The following is a 21087-nucleotide window of genomic DNA, read 5'->3' as shown; positions in this document are numbered from 1 at the left end:
TTGATAAAATCAAAGAAATGTATTTGAAATTTTTCTTTGATAATATTATTTCAGATTACTAAAAATAAAAGTTTTAATAGGAAAGACAATTTATAACATTTTTTTAAATACCAAAATCTGTGAGCTTGAAGTGTTTGTTTATTCAAACATTTCTTTATGTGAGCACAATCAGTTTATTATAATAATAGCAAATTAAGAAGCATATTATCATATGATATACAATGTAGAACTCAGCAGTATTATTTCATTGTTCCAAATATTTTTTCGTTCTTAAGTCTTGTAAGAAAATTGGTTATTGCTTATGGGCCCAGATCTTTACAATAAAAGGGAACTCATTTGTAATGGTTAAATAACATACTGTTACACAACACAACACTATAATACATGCAAGGAAACACACAGAAAGCAAGCAAAAGAAAAGGCAAATAACTGAATAAGCTTGAAAATAAAGTTTAAGAACTTTTATCAATATACAGGAGTTGAATTAAAGATGTCTTCTTCCACACAAAAAAACAACAACAATTTTTTTGGCAAATTGTAGAGAATTTTGAATGAAATAAAATATAATTTTCACAACTTGCACATTTAATACGTTCAATATGGGTTTTTTAGTATACAAACAAATAACTTGGAAACAACATATTATAACAAAGGTGGCTTATGTTTTAAACAATAGGTCAGTGAACAGACTGGTATAGGTATGAAAACGTGCAAAAGGACGACTCTGGATATATCTCAACATATTTTCATACATATAAACTTAGCTCTGTGAAAAGAAGGTGTTATGCATGTGTGTCAAGAGTGGAGGTGTTATGCATGTGTGTCAAGAGTGGAGGTGTTATGCATGTGTGTCAAGAGTGCAGGTGTTATGCATGTGTGTCAAGAGTGGAGGTGTTATGCATGTGTGTCAAGAGTGCAGGTGTTATGCATGTGTGTCAAGAGTGGAGGTGTTATGCATGTGTGTCAAGAGTGCAGGTGTTATGCATGTGTGTCAAGAGTGCAGGTGTTATGCATGTGTGTCAAGAGTGGAGGTGTTATGCATGTGTGTCAAGAGTGCAGGTGTTATGCATGTGTGTCAAGAGTGCAGGTGTTATGCATGTGTGTCAAGAGTGGAGGTGTTATGCATGTGTGTCAAGAGTGCAGGTGTTATGCATGTGTGTCAAGAGTGCAGGTGTTATGCATGTGTGTCAAGAGTGGAGGTGTTATGCATGTGTGTCAAGAGTGCAGGTGTTATGCATGTGTGTCAAGAGTGGAGGTGTTATGCATGTGTGTCAAGTGTGCAGGTGTTATGCATGTGTGTCAAGAGTGCAGGTGTTATGCATGTGTGTCAAGAGTGGAGGTGTTATGCATGTGTGTCAAGAGTGCAGGTGTTATGCATGTGTGTCAAGAGTGGAGGTGTTATGCATGTGTGTCAAGAGTGCAGGTGTTATGCATGTGTGTCAAGAGTGGAGGTGTTATGCATGTGTGTCAAGAGTGCAGGTGTTATGCATGTGTGTCAAGAGTGGAGGTGTTATGCATGTGTGTCAAGAGTGGAGGTGTTATGCATGTGTGTCAAGAGTGCAGGTGTTATGCATGTGTGTCAAGAGTCATCCCAGATTTAAGCTTATGCAGTCGGCATAGGCTAATCAGGGGCAACACTTTCCGCCTAAAGTGGATGTTTGATTAAGAGACTTTCTTTGAATGGAAAAATTAATAAAAGCAGAAAGTGTCATCACTGATTAGCCTGTGCAGACTGCAAAGGCTAATCTGGGAAGATACTTTATGCAGACGCATAAAAAAAACTTTTCACAGAGCGAGGCTTATATATCAGTTGCTAAGGCAACTGCCCCTATAGCATCCACACTACTCACAGACGGCGGGTCACGCAGGCTACTTTTAGGCTTACTCTCCCTGGAGGCAGGTTTATTTTTAAGTTTTGCCTCCTCCTCCAGTTCCGTACATTTATGTTTGTACTGCAGCACCTGCATTTGGGCCCAAACAGATGAGAAAATGGGGCTTAATGCATGTGCGTAAAGTGTCATCCCAGATTAGCCTGTGCAGTCCCCACAGGCTAATCAGGGACGACACTTTCCGCATTTATCAGGTATTTTTCGTTTAAAGGAAGTTTCTTCTACAAGAAAATCTAGTTAAGGTGAAAAGTGTCTTCCCTGATTACCCTGTGCGGACTGCAGAGGCTAATCTGGGACGACACTTACCGCACATGTATAATGCCCAGTTTTCTCAGAACGCGACTCAATTGATGAATGTTTTTACAGAATTCATTTGGGGTATTTCAAACGGACTTTCTGACGTTCTAACAGTCTTAATGCCCTCATCTAAAGCTAAAAGCCCCCCCCCCCCCCCAAAAAAAAATGCAAATTGACCTCTGAAAAAAACAATTTTCAAATTCAAAGGGACTCTCTGTGTTCCTAACAGTCTTAAGGGCCCTCATCTAAAGCTTAGTACCAAAAAAATGTGTGCAAATAACAGTCCGAAAAAACAAGCGCAGTGAATACAATTGATGAAATAATGCATAGAGTAGCCGCCTATAACAAATAAGGATTTTGCAAAAAAAACTAGTGTTGAAAAATTGATTGGACATAATGTAATTGAAAATATTTAAATAAATTGATACAACAATTTATTAATTGGCCTGGCTATGGGAAAACAGGGTTTAATTCATCTGCGTAAAGTCACGCGTCTTCCAGATAAGCCAGTGAAGTCCTTAAAGGCTAATCATGCAGGGACAAAACTTTCCGCCTAAACTGGATTTTTTGCTAAACCAGAGACTTCCTTTAAACAAAAACTACCATAAAAGCGTACAGTATTTTCCGAAAGCATGACTCATATTTGTGTGTATACTGAGAGTGAGATTGGTGTATAAGCATTAAGGATTTTTCTCTTGTGCATTCTTTAGTAATTTTCTATTAAAAAAAACTCCAAAGCTACCGGTACTCTAAGCACTACTGCAACAAATGAACACCAACAAAACCAAACAAGAGGCCCATGAGGGCCTGAATCGCTCTACTGGCTGAAATCAATAGGGCTTAAGCCCTTGATAGTATGAACAATCTGAGTAAGTTTTAAATAAACAGACCCAAAATGGGAAATTTATCGCATAAACAAGAAGAAACGGCTCAAGCCCTTGATAGTATGAACAATCTGAGTAAGTTTTAAATAAACAGACCCAAAATGAGAAATTTATCGCATAAACAAGAAGAAACGTAAAATTAAAACTTCAAATGGCTCCTTTTCAACAATAAGTTGGACAAATTTTCTTCACTCTCCATGGGGTTCTGCCCTTGATGATATAAAACATCCGTTGAAGTTTCAAAAGGATAGAACTTTATATGTAAACAAACAAGAAATGTGTTTGTCAGAAACACTATGTCCCCTTCTGTGCCGCTTTGAATTATTTTATTTTTACCTTTGACCTTGAAGGAAGACCTTTACCTTGACCTTTCACCACTCAAAATGTGCAGCTCCATGAGATACACATGCATGCCAAATATGAAGTTGCTATATTCAATATTGCAAAAGTGATGGGAAAATGTTAAAGATTTTCATTTTTTTCTCAAATTCAAGGGGAGATATTTCTAGACTTATAACTCAGATATTGCTCATTTTCAATAGGGTTTGACTCATCATTCAGATAAAGACACTGTGCAAGTTGGGAAATGATTGGATGAAAACTGTGGACTTTATTGCTTAAACAAGCCTTATTTCACAATTTTCTCAAATTCAAGGGGAGATAATTCTGAACTTTTTACTCTGATGTAACCCATTCCAATAGGGTTCGAGTCCTCATTAATATAAAGACACTGAACACGTTTAAGGACTTTATCGCGTAAACAAGAAAAAGTCTAAGGCACGCACACACGGACGGACGGACGACGGAAACCACACCATGACATTAGCTCGTCAGGCCTTCGGCCAGTAGAGCTAAAAACCATGCCATGCAACCTTCACCCCGTGCAGCCTTTTGACCTTTGGACCTTACCCTTTTTTCAAAATCGTATTTCGACTTCAAGTCAGCATAGTCAACCTCTAAATCTTCAGTTTTTTTCTTATACTGAAGAACCTGTATATTAAAATGGGCATAAGACTGTTGTTCAAACATAGATTTTCTAGGTGACCATGGTTACGAAGTTTCTTCTTTGCATCAATGTGAACGGTGCAAGCTGAAACTTTACAATATATAGAAAATGGCTACATGATAAGTTGAAACTAGCCTAAAAGGAACTTATATATATATATATAGTTCACAGAAACTTTATTACAGCCTGGAACAAACAATTATGTTAGCAGAAACTGTTAAGTAGACTGGAACAATTCATATTTTTAGTACACATTGTATAATGGCCTGAAATGCAACAAAGTTAGCTGAAAGTTTATAATAGCCTGGAAAGAGTTTTATGACAAAAAATGTATTGTCAGAATTACAATATAGTTTGTTTACTGACAAGTGATTTATTGTCAGAGTTACAATCTAGTGATCGAGTTTACTGACAAGTGACTTTTTGTCAAAGTTACAATATAGTCCGAGTTTACTGACAAGTGATCTTTTGTCAGAATTACAATATAGTGAGTTCACTTACAAGTGATTTTTTGGCAGAATTAAAATATAGTGAGTTTACTGACAAGTGATTTTTTTGTCAGAATTACAATCTAGTGAGTTTACTGACAAGGAATTTTTGTGTCAGTGTTACAATGTAATAAATGCATGGTAAACAGCATTGATTTCATCAAAACTTGTCATGTAAGGTTAATTGTGTAGATTCCAAGAACACAGGCATGCATTCGATTTGGTCTTAGACAAAATAAGAAATAATAACATAAAACATGCAAAATATTAAATAGTTCCAGCCTATGCACAAATAAATGAAAATACAGAATCTTTCCATGAAGGTCATTTTCTTACATGAGATTGGTATTTGGAGGTCACTTTTATCAAAGAATTTTGTTGTTGTGATTTGCTGCAGTACATTTTTTATCTTATCCTTTCAGTGCACACTTTTATATTCACTGTGAAAAAACTGCGGCACTTCTCTTTCCTACTTTCAAGCCAACATATTTTCTTTCTTTTAAATTTCAACATTTCTTTTATTATAACACCAAACCAAAAGAACAAAGTAGATATGTCAGCATTGAAATTCATGTTCTGGCATTAAACATCGTTCTGCTCTGATTGCTTTGGAACATTAAATCACCAGCCTAAACCATGTAGTATATCAAACATTAAATCATGTCATCTTCAGTGCAAAAGGATCGTCACAGGTCACAGTCCTGCATTTGCATTACTTTAATAATTGCCAATTGCATCTAAACCTTGTTAATAAAGATGACCCTAAAAAAGCTATAACATGACTGCCAAAACACATTGAAAAATTACCTTCATAGTTAGATTCGGAAAAGAAACTGAAAAAGTTCTACATATACAAGTATCACATTAATAATATACGGTATTATGCAGAAAGACTGATCTAATAACATGGGGTTTGATATATATATATACTGGCAATTACACAGGCCCTGAAATTCGGAGCCCACGAGTGAGACCCCAAATTTCGGAGCCATATATGCGTTACTTTTGGAGCCACATTTGAGGTATTTACCTTCCGTTCGACACTTTTGCCAATCAACTCTTTGTATTTCAGATTATCTTCATAATCTGTGCATTTTTTCTTGTATTGTAAAAGCTGAAATCATGTTATAAACACTACAATTTTTGTATAACATGAGCAGCCCATTTAGAAAACTGGGCTTAATGCGTGTGTTAAGTGTCCACCCTAGTAAGCCTGTGCAGTCTGCACTGGCTAATAATGCACACAACTTCCAACTTTAATGGAATTTTCATTTACTGGAAGTCTTTTTTAAATGAAAATCAATGGGGAAAAGGGCAGTCACTGAGTAGTCTGTGCAGACTGCCGAGGTTTATCTGAGACAACACTTCATGTGTATGCATTGAGCCCTGCTTTCTTAACACATGTTCATAATCTTACAGTTAATTAACACTAACAGTCTTGAAGTTCAAGCAGCATTGATTTAATAAATAAATCTATCATAATGATAGTAATTACATTTCAAAACCGAATTCTCTGTGATAATGTTTAAACAAAGTCTTCTTTCACAAGCTTCTGCAGGGGCCGAGCGGCCCTTTTAAAGGATCAGAATATCATACAATGTATAGTACTGAAAATAATACTAAACCACTATACAGGGACACAATATTTTGTCTCAAAGAATGTTAAAAAAATTCCGGATCATACAAATAATCTAAATTTACTTGATAGATAATTGATACTAACCCAAATTACAACAACAAAAAGCATTTTTAGTCAGATTACTAAAATACTAAAAAGTCGACAATAAGTGAACCATAGTGTTGAACATTGCCAGTGAATTCTTACGCTACTGACAAGACATTTTGGACACATTTTTGATACACTGAAAATACAATAATGTTGCGGAAATAACCATGCTTGTGACCTGTAGAACATAAAAAAGTCACATCGTATGTGAACATATAACATGTGAACATATAACATGTGAACATACAATTTGTATATTATAAATCAATTAACAGGAAACATGCATATGTTTTTAATCATATTCAGGCTGAGTAGAACAGTAACTGGTGTATCTGTTAAACATTTCTCCCTCTGATACCACAGTTTGTCAAACAAGCCTAGACGCACATTTATCAGACAGTCTCAAAGTATAATAGTAAAATTATACAACAAAAAGCATTTAACCCTTTACCACTTAGATATGTATTTTCACGTAAGTGTAGTCCCTTAGAAAGTTAAATTTAATTTTAGACCTTTCTTACTAGATTAAAGTTTTTAAGACTTCAACTCCAAACCTTAGATACTGATGTGCAGCAAACAGAATGAAACCTGAACAGGCTGCCAGTTACTCGTAGGCTGTTCTGGTTTTATGCTGTTTGCACATAGCCATTTTCACTTTGCTTCTAAGTGGGAAAGGGTTAAAGGAGATTGGGAAACCAACTTGAACCCATACATGTACATGTTGAAATTCACACATATATGGTGCATTTTGTTCTTGGTCACATGAACAAAAATCAAAACAAACAGCATTCCTATATTGTTCGCCAAAATGAACAGGAAAAGGCCTGAATACTATGACATAGTCTATACATAACAGTACGGTACGATATTCAAGTTCAATTTCCCAAACTTTTAAATAAGAAAACAATCTAAGTAGAAAAGCTTTAAATAACAAAACAATGTTTCATGTTTGTATTTCTGTGACTAATTCTCATACAGACTGGTGTGGGGAAGGTCACCACTAAATTAATTACCTGCCACATTGCCAGGCGGGCAAAAAACTAACAAGATCATCATTGTAATGACGCAAATTTGAATCGTCATTTATTGTATTCTGCATCATCATTATTACATATGATTGTAAAAACAATTTACAATAGTGAGGAAAAAGAAGAATGACAATGGAGGTTGTGAAAAAGATGATGATGACAATGATTAAATTTTGCAAGTTAAGTTTCCCTTAAAAGCAACTACCATTCAGTTATTAAGACAGACAATCTGAGTAAAATCAGTCAGTCCTTAATTTTTCACCATTTTGGGAATCGCCAGGGACCCTTTGGATTAGAAAAAATTGCGTCATTTCGACTAAAATTGGGAAATTGGTTTTTGTTTGTAATGGTCACAACAAGAGAAAATTTTCAAATCAATTTATGACCGCTATTCTAATTTGACTAAAGTAAACCCAATATTAAATTTTTGGGGTGAAAGGAAATCAAATGGATGCATTAAGACCCAAAGATATTCAAACAATCATTAAATTAATTTAGATTGAAAGGAATAATGTCCATGATAGAAACCAGCCCAATGTAGGCTCTTACGTTCTTAAATCATATTGATTCTTATCAAAAGATTTTCTTTAAATCTGGAGCAATTTAAACTTCTCCTGTCTATGACATTAAACAATTTCAATTTCACAATAAGCACTTAATTTGAACATTACCTATGTTCTACATAACCCAAAATGATCCCATAATGAAAAGGGTAGATTAGACTATCTCAATATTTCAAGTCCACATGTGATTTCAGACCAGACTGGTTGGAATGATCAAGAGACAATTAGAAGGCAAAAACTTAAAGACTAAGCGGTCATTTACATGTATCTGATTACGTTTTATTGGCTTTTGGTAATCACATGCTACTTTCATTTGAATTGTGATCGAACAATCCTACAGTTAATCTTTGACTAACAATTGTTAAATAAGCCAGCACAATTCCAACTAGTCTTCTCAAATTGCTAGCAACCCGAGGCTATGAACAGAAACCGGACACATTGCAGCATTGGCAAAATCACAAAATTTGCACCCAAGTCTTAAATGCCACACCCAATAAATTGCTGTCTTAAATATATATATTAAAATACATTTTCCCCAAATGTTCTATCTTTATTCAAAGACTATATTCTTAGTCTAAACTTTTTATTGTGCTCACTGATACCTAAAAAATAAATATTTGACTGGTATCTGTCCATTATTAGGAGTTTCTGTACTATTGGCTTGCAATGTTCATAATAGGCATTACTAGGAAAAGATGGAATTAGGAAATACATTTGCAATTTTTTAACCATTTCCCACTCAGAAGCAAAGTAAAAATGGCTATGTGCAAACAGCATTAAACCAGAACAGCCTGCGAGTAGCCAGCGAGTAACTCGCAATCTGTTCAGGTTTAATGCTGTTTGCTGCTCATCAGTACCTAATAGTTGAAAATGAAGCCTTTAAAAGTTGAATCTAGTAAGAAAGGTATTTAATTAAATTTAACTTTTTAAGGGACAACAAATGCGTAAAAATACGTAACTAAGTGGTAAAGGGTTAAATAAGAAATAAGCCTCAAACTTTAAATAATGTAAACTATCAAACAGTCTTTAGACCAGTCTTCAAATGATAAGACAGTTTTTGGTCAATATCTGAACATAATTTGAAAGATACATTAATCTTGCTCCAGGTGCAGTAACCAGAAAACCTTCGATGGAAAAAACTTATGGCCCTCACTCTTGGAAAACAACACTAAATTCATGTGCATAATGTGTCGTCCAAGATTTAAGCCCATGCAGTCTGCATATATGGAATTATTCTTAAAAACACAGCCCCATCGAAATGAAAATTTAGTCAGGGCAGAAGCTGCCTCACTGAATATCGTATGGAGTCCATGTGCATAATCTGAGATAACACTTTACGCCTGTGCATTAAGCCCACATTTACCAGATTAAGACTCGTAACATTTATAAGATTATACAGCAAGATGAATTTGTTGACCTTTACATTCCATAAAGCATTTCATAAACTGCTACATCAAATTGTGTTAAAACTGAAAACTATTATATCACAGATTACACACCTTGGCCTGTAGTTTCTGCACGAGTTGCGCCTGCCTTGCCTGCCCGTCCTGGTACGCCTGCAGTTTACGCTTGTAGCTCGAGTGCTCGTCCTCAAGTTTGCGTCGGAGGTCAATGTTCTGCTGCAGGAGCGAGCGCGAGGTGGTGTCCCCTGAATCGGCTGCGTCGCCTCGCAGGGACTGCTCCAGCTGCCAATGAAAACATTTTATACTTTAATCTTTGCATGCTGGGATATTTGTCGTCTGCTAAAATGTCGTCTGCTGAATTTAAAAAATTAGCATTTTCTTCGATTTTTTTCAATGAATACTACAAGAATAGCAAACAGTTTGGATCCTGATGAGAGGCCATGTTTTGTGGCGTCTCATCTGGATCCAAACTGTTTGCAAAGGCCTTCAAAATTCGGTTCCAGCACAGAAAGAGTTAACATTTACCACTCAGAGAAAGGCTTCGTTTCCAACTCTAAGATACTGATGAGTAGCAAACAACATAAAACCTGAACAGAATGGGAGTTACTCCAAGGCTGTTCTGGTTTTATGCTGTTTGCACATAGCCATTTTCACTATGCTTCTAAGTGCAGGAAAGGGTTTTCCCTTTATTTGGAGATTTGTATACGTCCTGTATATATGTATGCAATAAATATTAAGTTTGCTTTTATAACTAAAGCTGTAAAAAGAGCAATGTACATGGAATAAATGAATTGCATGTGAATGACTGAAACCCTTATCTGAATAAGGCTTCTGATATCTCAGATTTTCTGCTTTTAGATTTATTATAATGAAAGTTACAATGTAATATATGAATTCAAACAAGATGCGTTTGTGAAACACTATGTCCCCCTATATGACGTTTGACCTTGAAGGATGACCTTGACCTTGTGAAGGATGACCTTGACCTTTCACCACTCAAAATGTGCAGCTCCATGAGATACACATGCATGCCAAATATCAAGTTGCTATCTTCAATATTGCAAAAGTATTCATAAAATAAGCGATTTGGGCCACATATATTTGACCTCTGACCTTGAAGGATGACCTTGACCTTTACTTTTCACCACTCAAAATGTGCAGCTCCATGAGATGCACATGCATGCCAAATATCAAGTTGCTATCTTCAATATTGCAAAAGTATATATAAAATAAGTGATTTGGGCCACATATATTTGACCTCTGACCTTGAAGGATGACCTTGACCTTGACCTTTCAACACTCAAAATGTGCAGCTCCATGAGATACACATGCATGCCAAATATCAAGTTGCAATCTTCAATATTGCAAAAGTATTCATAAAATGAGCGATTTTGGCCACATATATTTGACCTCTGACCTTGAAGGATGACCTTGACCTTGACCTTTCACCACTCAAAATGTGCAGCTTCATGAGATACACATGCATGCCAAATATCAAGTTGCTATATTCAATATAGCAAAAGTTATTGCAAAATGTTAAAGTTGGAGCAAACAGACCAACCAACAGACCAACAGATCAACAGACCAACCAACCAACCAACCAACAGACAGGGCAAAAACAATATGTCCCCCACTACTATAGTGGGGGACATAAAAACATTAAGCAGTTATGAAACTAAGAAATGGAAATCAGTTTGGGTTTAATCTACAAGTAGTACCAGCATTTTGTTCACTCCGGAGCATATCAAAATATCAATGAAAGTCCTTCCATTGATGTTATATGTATCTACAAGAATTATTTACCATAAAATAATAAAAATAATTCACTATACTAGATTAACAAAAATATACAAGTACTTTTACTAAAGACTATATACAATTAGTAGTAGACTTTTACAAAAGACTATGGTATTTTTTCATGATCAACAAAAGCAAAAAGCTGGATTGTTCTAAAAATAGTTGTGCATCTCCAAAGCTAGAAGCTTTCTAGTTCTATAATCGTTAGTAGTGCATATTTGTGATTATCATCAATGTTACATAGAAGCTTGCTTGTTCTAATAATAGTTCTGCAATTTGGTCATGGTAAATGTTTTATTTTACCTAGAAGCTTGCTTGTTCTAATAATAGTTCTACATCTTGGTCTTGATCAATGCTCAATGTTACCTAGAAGCTTGCTTGTTCTAATAGGCCTGCATTTTCGTAATGTTCAATGGTAAATGTACCCTAGAAGCTTGCTTATTCTAATAATAGTTTATCACCTTGACCTACATTACTTTCTGACGTCTCTTTCACTTCTTCTTGGTCTGCACCATGTTTATATGACCAACGGGCCGCGAGTTGGTATGTACGAGAACTGGTTGATAGTCTGGTACTTTGAAGATGGGATTCCATTAGCTAAATCACAACACAGGAAATGGTTCAAGTTCTATGACAATAAAAGTTACAGATCATTGTCCAATAATTCCAGAAACTAAATGTACTTAATTTCTTTGAAACAGTGTTGTTTGATTGTTGTTGGTATGTAGTACATGGAAATGTACTCTGAAAACCAGTTCATGGTTTCATAGATTATAGGTTTTGACATTTCTAGCAGTTTCTTTCATTTAGGGTTGAAACAGCTTCCCAAAAATATTAGAGATCACGAAACCATTTAAAGATTTACAGGTACCAATTTATTTTTATTTTTTTTTAAATTCAAATCACTTCTCAATTGACTGTTGAATTGCTCATTTTCAAATGATTTTATAACTAAATTTTACCGTTTGACAGCTCTCCTTTTTTGGCTGATGACTAGCGGGAATCACAGGTGGAAGTCACGTACCCAGGATAGTATTTTATTTTTATTTATTTTTTTAGGAGCCCAATATATTCAAATAAATATATAAAATCATGTTTAATGAGAAAAAAATTGACAAAGAGCCATGAAAAAAAAAACACCCTCTGATATTGGAATCATAACAAGGTCATTAACAAGAATTTATCATAGACCTGTCTTCGCTGGCCACAAAAATGTCAAAAGTAGCTGTAATCAAAAGCATCCATTGATCCTCCTATGGGCAATTGGACAACCTTTCAAAAAAAGTTAACTTCAAAAATATCTGTCCAGCCGTTAACTCACAGTCGGTCAAAAACCGAGCAATATTTCGAGTCCGTTTATCAACCCGAATAAATCTTCTACAGACTTTCAAACAATATTTTTGAGTTTTTGCCCCTTGATCGATAGCTCGCGTCCTATTCCTTTGAAACAACGAAGCGTGTCAAATAATGCATGCATATGCTACCACTTACCCCTAAAAACTAATTCCAAAATGTTATATTTTCTTTGCAACAACTGTTTTAACTCTAAATTTGATTTACTTGAAAACGAAAGTAGCCATCGCTCTTGAACCCGGCTTAGCAGTGAATTACACTGACAGAGCCAGGCACATAAATATTCAATCAACAACAACAACGATGTTTTAATAAATGTAAATATATGGAAATTACTTATCATTCTGATTGTATTGGAACAAGTTTTTACGGTAAAGTGGTTGCATATGCATGTATTATTTGACACGCTTCGTTGTTCCAAAGGAATAGGACGCGAGCTATGGATTAAGGGGCAAAAACTAAAAAATATTGTTTGAAAGTCTGTAGAAGATTTATTCGGGTTGACAAACGGACTCGAAATATTGCTCGTTTTTTTACCGACTGCGAGTTAACGGCTGGACAGATATTTTTGAAGTTAACTTTTTTTGAAAGGTTGTCCAATTGCCCATAGTAGGATCAAGGGATGCTTTGGATTAAAGCTATTTTTGACATTTTTGCGGCCCGCGAAGACAGGTCTATAATAAAGTATAGTTAATGACCATGTTATGATTCCAATATCAGAGGGTGGGGATTTTTTTTCATGGCTCTTTGTCAATTTTTTTTCTCATTAAACATGATTTTATATATTTATTTGAATATATTGGGCTCCTAAAAATTATATATATGAAAAATACTATCCTGGGTACGTTACTTCCACCTGTGGCGGGAATTTTCTAATTTATTGGAAATTTCGTCGGAGCATAAAGTCACCTATATTGAGCCCAATGACATGAGCATGTTAGTATTTCCCTTCTGCCTACAAACTCAACAACACAGTACAGTACAGCCAAAGCGGAACAAACGTATTTCGCGATCCGCGGCGGCAAGGCGAAACGAGTCGATGCCGCGTCAGTCATTAAAGCCGCGTCAGTATGCGGCGGCAAGTCGCATTTCGGCGCGAAGCTTCGCATCTGTCCGCCGAGGCATTCCGTGATCCGCGACATGATGCCGAGTCGATGCGCATCATGAAATAAAAAATCTTTTTAAAAATATTAGTTACATGTAGTTAACAAATTTTGAAAGAACAATTATAATAATAATTAAAATCATAATATATTTATTTGCGCGGATTGTATTAGCATATACATGTAAGCATGGTTAATGTGTCTGGCCAATTAAGTTTGTTTCCCGCCCGTAGTGTATGTATTTCACACATAAACAAGGTCACGTAATTATGTTTTCGCACATACAAGTGGTCAAAGCTCCAGCATTTGGTGGATTTTTAAATTAATTGCATGTTGATTCTGCTATTATATTTTAGCTGAGAAAATTAGCAGTTTGAAGCCACATCAATAATCAAGACGTTGACGACGTATTTGTTGTTTTGTTAATTATCAGCTTATTATAACTATTGTTTGAATATGCGTATATAAATACGTTTTATTTTGCTCATATTATACAGTTAATATCGCTACTAATTACCCGATAATCCCGTATATTCCAGTTTTAAAGCAAATGCTAGTAAATATTTACGATACACAAACATTCTCGATATTTCCTTAAGTATCAAATACATTTTGGCATTTGTTACTATTTATAGAGATGATGAAATAACGTCTAATCGGGGCGGGTTTTTTCCACTGAACACGCGATTTACGCCTGACGTGATGTTCATGTATTTATACAACACAAAATACACCCAAACTTTCCAAACGACGTTCTACATGTCTACATAATTTTCGCGCGCATTTTATGAAACAAAGGATATTTTAGCACTGTTTATTTGATGCTAGAATTTGCCAAAGGACGCGTTAGCATTAAAATTCGGAAGTGTGTTTCGGATTACAAATTTAATTATAATAATCGAACGAAATATAAACAGCTGCGCGTAATTAAATCTACGCTACACATACATGTATGTACATGTAGGTGGATATCTTTTCACTCCATCCGCCACGTACGTATGCGGCGGATTTACTCCGCGAAAGTACGCGAGGTTAATACAGACTCGGCGTCGTTGCGCGGATCGATGCCGAGTGCCACGGCGATACGCCGCGTGAACACACGATTCGGCCGCCGCGGACTTATAATCTGGCCGTGGCGTAGCCGCGGATTATGTTTGTGCCGCTTTGGCTGTACTGTACATACATTTGTAAAAAAAAAGTTCTTTTAATCGCCACTACTTTAATAAGACAAGGATCATGTCAAAGGGGACTTTCTCTTTCTGCAGAAGGCCACAGTTGCATCCCTTGGATTACAACAGACACAGTTTCCTCCCTTTGTAAAAAATAGACACAGTTGCCTCCCTTAGTTAACAATAGACCACTGTTACTCTCCAGAATTCTGCTTCTGAACTTCAGTTTAATTTTTTACAGACTGTTTAATGAAAAAATAGTAATTTTCAAAATGTATTTTTGTATAACAATTATTCTTCTTATTATCGCACCTAGACTTTTGCTACGTTTCTACTTTATTTCCACTATGTTCACAATGTTGTCATTCAAACTAAAATGCATTCTATCAGCAGTTCATTTCACTTTCCCTAATAGCTTTTTGATCCAGTGAGAAATGGCACACCATTCTCTATTCAAAAGATTGCAAAAACCACCTTGTGAATTGTTGAAAATGAGAAAAGAAACATTAATTGAAAATCATCTACGTGAGTGTAACTAACATTCAAATATTATAGAACTGTTGTTTTTTTAAACACATTTTATACTGTTCATTTAATTTCAAAAAGTCTAAGTGCAAGTTTTAACATCAACACACAGACAGTCTGTCTCTCTACAAATTAAAACAAAGTTTTATATAATTCATAAAGTGCTTTACAAACATTCAAACACATTTTTGAAGAAAAGCATCATGATAAATTCATAAGAATTCTTTACCAGTCATTAACTGCAAGCTGAACAAGGCTTTGCTCTATTTTGTTAATGATATAGAATATCTCATCATAAAAATAAGTTCATTCATTCATGTTTTTCTAAGAAACACTGGGGTATCAACTAATTTAGTCTCTATAAGAAAGAACTGTTTGTCTACTGATACCAGACCAAAACACTTCAAGAATAAAATACAAGAAAGGAACTGAAAAAAAAAGAAAACCAATCATATTTTTGCGAAAATTGCTTTGCAATATTTATATAGTGTGTTTTGCAATAAATATCAATAGCATATGAAGGGCATTTCTTATATTTGCAGATTCTAGTCTTGAAATTAAAAATGTTCAGTAAGATTTGACAATTTTCAGAAAAGTAAAAACTATTGTCAGAAATACTAATGCAACATAAAATCCTAAATTACCACGACATTTATGGCATTTTAGCAAAATGTTCACTTTATCTATGCTTTTGTGGAAATGTTCTTCCCCAAAATCAAACAAATCATATCTGTTGATGCATATCTTGCGGAAAAACTCCATTTACGTAACCGACCAGGAAAGAATGCCATTGCACAAAATCAATAACATAAACTTTCTATCAGCAAATCATTTAATCTAAGTGAAATCCCCCTATGCAAGACATTGAATTTAAACTTTGAATCACTCACTATGCAAATACAGAGGGATGTCGAGCTTAAGAACAGCTATAATGAACTTAAATGACCTGTTTTGTTCATTACAAAAAAAAATCTGTCTGATCATGGTTTTATATGATCTTTGCAAGTGTTTATATAAAGTTCTGTGTTCATCAACAAAACATACAACACAGTTATTGTATCATGTGACATTAATGTCAAGGTCTACTCTTGTTTGAGAATACTATATATGCAACAATATCATTCACAATGCAAGAAGAAACAAGAGCACCGCATAACGGGTGCCACGCTTGGCTGCAAAAGCTTGTCAGATTATTTTTTTTAAGAGGTCACAGTGACATTGACCTTTGACCTAGAGACCCAAAAATGGGTGTGGCGTGTAGAACTCATGAAGGTGCAGCTACATATGAAGTTTCAAAGTTGTAGGTGGAAGTACTTTTATTTTAGAGCTAAATGTGAAGGTTTTAGCATGACGCTGACGGCGGACGACAATGGACACAACGAGCTGGCTATGACTATACCTCAGGTTTTCTTCGAAAACAGCCGAGCTAAAAATAAGTTACTTTTGATGCACTACAGTGTAATAATTATTCATCTTTTCCTATTATTACTTAAGAATTAAAATTCTATAAGACCGTTCATGGTTCTGAAATTCTGTATAAAAAGATATGAGTCATGTTCTGAGAAAACTGGGCACAATGAATGTGCGTAAAGTGTCTTCCCAGATTAGCCTGTGCAGTCCGCACAGGCTAATCAGGGACGACACTTTCCGCTTTTATTGTATTTTTAGGTTCAACAAAGTCCCTCCTTACCGAAAAGTTAACGGGGAAAGTGTCGTCCCTGATTAGCCTGTGCGGACTGCACAGACTAATCTGGGACGACATTTTACCGACATGCACTATGCCCAGTTTTCTCAGAACACGACTCATATCTTTGTGATTGATGACACGATTCTGTGCCATATCCTTGTAAGATCTACAAGGTCATTAAATGACTTCATGATAAACTTTCGTTAATGTTTTTTGCTTGAATCTAAAATTTATACCCACTAATACCACATACAGACAAACAGCCACTGTTCTTAGATCTTCTTCAAAGGGCACAACCACTCATCGATATTTGATAAATGACGATTCAGCAAAAGATATACAAACAGCTTTAAACAATCATGGTCTTTCTTTTGCAAATATTCTTGTCAAACATGTTTGATCAAAATGGTTTGAAGCAGAATCTGTGTTGGGCAGAGAATTTGTTTATGGTTTTGGTTGTTTACACTTTTTACACTTTACTCAGCCACAATTCATATTCTTACAGCTTTAATTATCATAATGTATGTATAATTTATGCATTTTATTTTAAATCTGTGTAATAACTTTTTGCAATAATTGTCATTTTGCTAATCTGCTAACAGGTCCATTCAAGAGTACTATTTATTGCCCCAACCCCCTGATAATATTTGCCAGGGTTCACTCCTCCAATATTTCAAAGTTTGGGATGACCCTGGAGTCCTGACAATCCATAGAGATCCTTTTCAAGTATACAAATGGAAAATATGGAAAATAAAGGTAATGTTGTTATTATTACCCAGACAACAATTAATAAAATTGATCAAACCAGGGGACAGAAGGTCTAAACAATATTCCCCTACTAATCTTTGAGGGCTGGGCGGGGGGGTGGGGGGGTGTGTGTTGAGGGAAGAGGAATGGCCAAACCACAAAAATGATACCAACGCTTAAAACAAACACGAAATGACATAAAAATACAGACACTTATATTATGAATTTTCAAATAGCAAAATAAAATAAGTCACGTTCTGGGAAAACAGGGTTTAAGGCTTGAATGTTTTGTCCCAGACTAGCCTGTGAAGTCCACATAGGCTAATCAGGGACGACATTTTCCTCTTATATCATATTTTTTATTTTAAGGAAGTCTCATCTTAGCAAAAATCCCATTTTTCCTGAGCGTGGCCTAAATAACATATAATGGAACCAAAAGAACAGAAAATGACAAAGAAGACACTAACATGGGTCACCCTTTGTCTCACCAAGCCTGAGGGTGGCCTATCATCTTCAGGGTCAGCAATGACCCCACGCAATGACCTTGGTGATAAAAGGTCAAGGTCACCGTCCTGACTGTCGATCGCCGAGTCCCCCATCTGGTCACTTTTAAACTTGTCCATTGCAATGATGTGTCACTTTCTGTCTTTTATTTATCTTATAGAGTCTTGTGTTACTTTTTCTCTTTGGGGTTAAATAATATCCCCTCACTTGTGAAGAGCTACTCATATAGTTATCAGCACTTCGCTGTAAATGTTTTTGTGGATTGTCAAACTATTCTAATTATTTTAACAGAAAAAACTTCATAATTTCAAAACGAAAAGCTGACCTTGGCATACTAAACAAGAGGGCCAAGATGGCCCTAGTTCGCTCACCTGAGAGGAGTCGTTTCATTCAATCTTTACAAAATGTCAAACTTGACCTAGATATTATCCAGACAAACATCCTGGTCAAGTTTCATCATTATTTCATCTGCGAGTCATGATCAATGTACCTATGAAGTTTCATGATCCTAGGCGTAAGCATTCTTGAGTTATTATCCGGAAACCATTTTTCTAAGTTGAGTCACCTTGACCTTGACAGCCATTGTGTGAATATGACCTTGACCTTTGACCTAGTGAACTGATAATCAACAGGAGTCATCTGCGAGTCATGATCGTTGTACCTATGAAGTTTCATGATCCTAGGCATAAGCGTTCTTGAGTTATCATCCAGAAACCATTTTACTATTTCAGGTCACAGTGACTTTGACCTTTGACCTAGTGACCTGAAAATCAATAGGGGTCATCTTCAAGTCATTATCAATGTACCTATGAAGTTTTATGATCCTAGGCATAAACGTTCTTGTGTTATCATCTGGAAACCATTTTACTATTTTGGGTCACCATGACCTTGACCTTTGACCTAGTGACCTGAAAATCAATAGGGGTCATCTACAAGTCATGATCAATGTACCTATGAAGTTTCATGATCCTAGGCGTAAGCATTCTTGAGCTATCATCCGGAAACCATTTTTCTAAGTTGAGTCACCTTGACCTTGACAGCCATTGTGTGAATATGTTTTTTGGCACTGTGACCTTGACCTTTGACCTAGTGAACTGATAATCAACAGGAGTCATCTGCGAGTCATGATCGTTGTACCTATGAAGTTTCATGATCCTAGGCATAAGCGTTCTTGCCTCATCCAGAAACCATTTTACTATTTCAGGTCACCGTGACTTTGACCTTTGACCTAGTGACCTGAAAATCAATAGGGGTCATCTACGAGTCATGATCAATGTACCTATGAAGTTTCATGATCCTAAGCCTTAGCATTCTTAAGTTATCATCCGGAAATAATTTTACTATTTCGGGTCATCGTGACCTTGACCTTTGACCTAGTGACCTGAAAATCAATAGGGGTCATTACAAGTTATGATCAATGTACCTATGAAATTTCATGATCCTAGGCCTAAGCGTTCTTGAGTTATCATCTGAAAACCATTTTACTATTTCGGGTCATCATGACCTTGACCTTTGACCTAGTGACCTGAAAATCAACATGGGTTATCTGCGAGTCATGATCAATGTATCTATGAAGTTTTATGATCCTAGGCATAAGCGTTCTTGAGTTATCATCCGGAAACCATTTTACTGCTTTGGGTCACCGTGACCTCGACCTTTGACCTAGTGACCTGAAAATCAATAGGGGTCATCTGCAAGTCATGATCAATGTATCTATAAAGTTTCAGGGCCCTCAATCCATTTTAGGGGAAGCGGGTCGCTACCCATAGCAGGGGGAATTTTCGCTGCATTTCACTTTTTGGGGGATTTTTAACTTACTCTCTAATTATTACATTTGTACATGTTTGCACTATATTCATTGCTTATTTCATAATTAAGTATGTTTGACAAGATCAAATTTAAAAAGTAAACTTTTCAGGGGGGGAATGCAGCCGAATTTCGGCCATGGATTTGACAGATTGAGGGCATAAGTGTTCTTGAGTTATCATCCGGAAACCATTTTACTATTTCGGGTCATCATGAACTTGACCTTTGACCTAGTGACCTGAAAATCAATAGGGGTCATCTGCGAGTCATGATCAATGTACCTATGAAGTTTCATGATCCTTGGCATAAGCCCTCTTGAATTATCATCCGGAAACCATCTGGTGGACCGCAAAACAATATACCCCATCTTCTTCGAAAGGGGGGGGCATAATGAGAAAAAACTGCCCCCCTCCCAGCAGCCATGTTATTCAACTGACCGGAACCATTTTTGAACTCAACTCTCGTATCAAGGAAACAAATGTTCTGAGCAAATTTCATGAAAATTGGGCCGAAAATGTGACTTCTACTGTGTTCACATGTTTCCACTATATACATAAAGAGAAAAATGCCCCGCCCACTGGCGGCCATGTTTTTTCACCGATCCCGACCATTTTCAAACTCGTCCGAGATATCAATAAAACCAATGTTTTGACTAATTTTCATGATGATTGGGCAAAAATTGTGACTTCTAGAGTGTTTACAAGGTTTCTCTATAGCCAAATAGGGAAAACTGCCACAATTAATATACATAGAGAGAAAAATGCCCCGCCCACTGGCGGCCATGTTATTTCACTGATCTTTACCATTTTTCGAATTCGTCTGAGACATCAATTGAACCAATGTTTTGACCAACTTTCATGATGATTGGGAAAAAATTGTGACTTCTAGAGTGTTTACAAGGTTTCTCTATATCCAAATAATAAAAACTGCCCCGCCCACTGGCCATGTTTTTCAACGGATCAGAACCACTTTTGAACTCAACCAAGATATTATTAAGACAAACATTTTGACAAAGTTACATGAAGACATAAAATGTGACTTCTACAGTGTTTACAAGGTTTTTCTTTTTTTTACCGAGTGACCTAGTTTTTGACCTGGCACAACCCAGTTTC

At 36.0% G+C, this 21087-nt stretch overlaps 1 protein-coding gene and 1 long non-coding RNA gene across 19 annotated transcripts in view; one reads left to right on the top strand and one right to left on the bottom strand.

Moving 5' to 3' along the window:
• LOC127831651 (rootletin-like) overlaps nucleotides 1-21087 on the bottom strand; it is a 169092-nt gene that overhangs the window by 74236 nt on the left and 73769 nt on the right. For 2 of the 8 annotated variants that reach the window (XM_052356662.1, XM_052356663.1), the window contains exons 4-7: nucleotides 11553-11678; nucleotides 9381-9566; nucleotides 5595-5678; nucleotides 1851-1961 (exon numbers count right to left, since the gene is read on the bottom strand). In XM_052356662.1, coding sequence (XP_052212622.1) covers nucleotides 1851-1961; nucleotides 5595-5678; nucleotides 9381-9566; nucleotides 11553-11678 — 507 coding nt within the window. Of the gene's footprint in view, nucleotides 1-1850; nucleotides 1962-3979; nucleotides 4061-5594; nucleotides 5679-9380; nucleotides 9567-11552; nucleotides 11679-21087 lie in introns of all 8 variants that reach the window. The other 6 variants (XM_052356666.1, XM_052356667.1, XM_052356665.1 and 3 more) reach the window with 5 other exon arrangements.
• On the top strand, nucleotides 779-1531 carry LOC127831662 (uncharacterized). Of its 11 annotated transcripts, none has more exons than XR_008026444.1 (3): nucleotides 779-807; nucleotides 1060-1171; nucleotides 1452-1531. It is a non-coding gene; the product is annotated as an uncharacterized LOC127831662 (long non-coding RNA). The 11 variants fall into 11 exon arrangements; XR_008026445.1 differs by having other exon boundaries at nucleotides 976-1087; XR_008026438.1 differs by having other exon boundaries at nucleotides 1396-1485.

The sequence above is a fragment of the Dreissena polymorpha genome, chromosome 5 (assembly GCF_020536995.1).
Source record: "Dreissena polymorpha isolate Duluth1 chromosome 5, UMN_Dpol_1.0, whole genome shotgun sequence".
Taxonomy (NCBI): domain Eukaryota; kingdom Metazoa; phylum Mollusca; class Bivalvia; order Myida; family Dreissenidae; genus Dreissena; species Dreissena polymorpha.
Note: the sequence above shows the minus strand (reverse complement) of the source record. Positions and strands in the feature narration are given on the sequence as shown.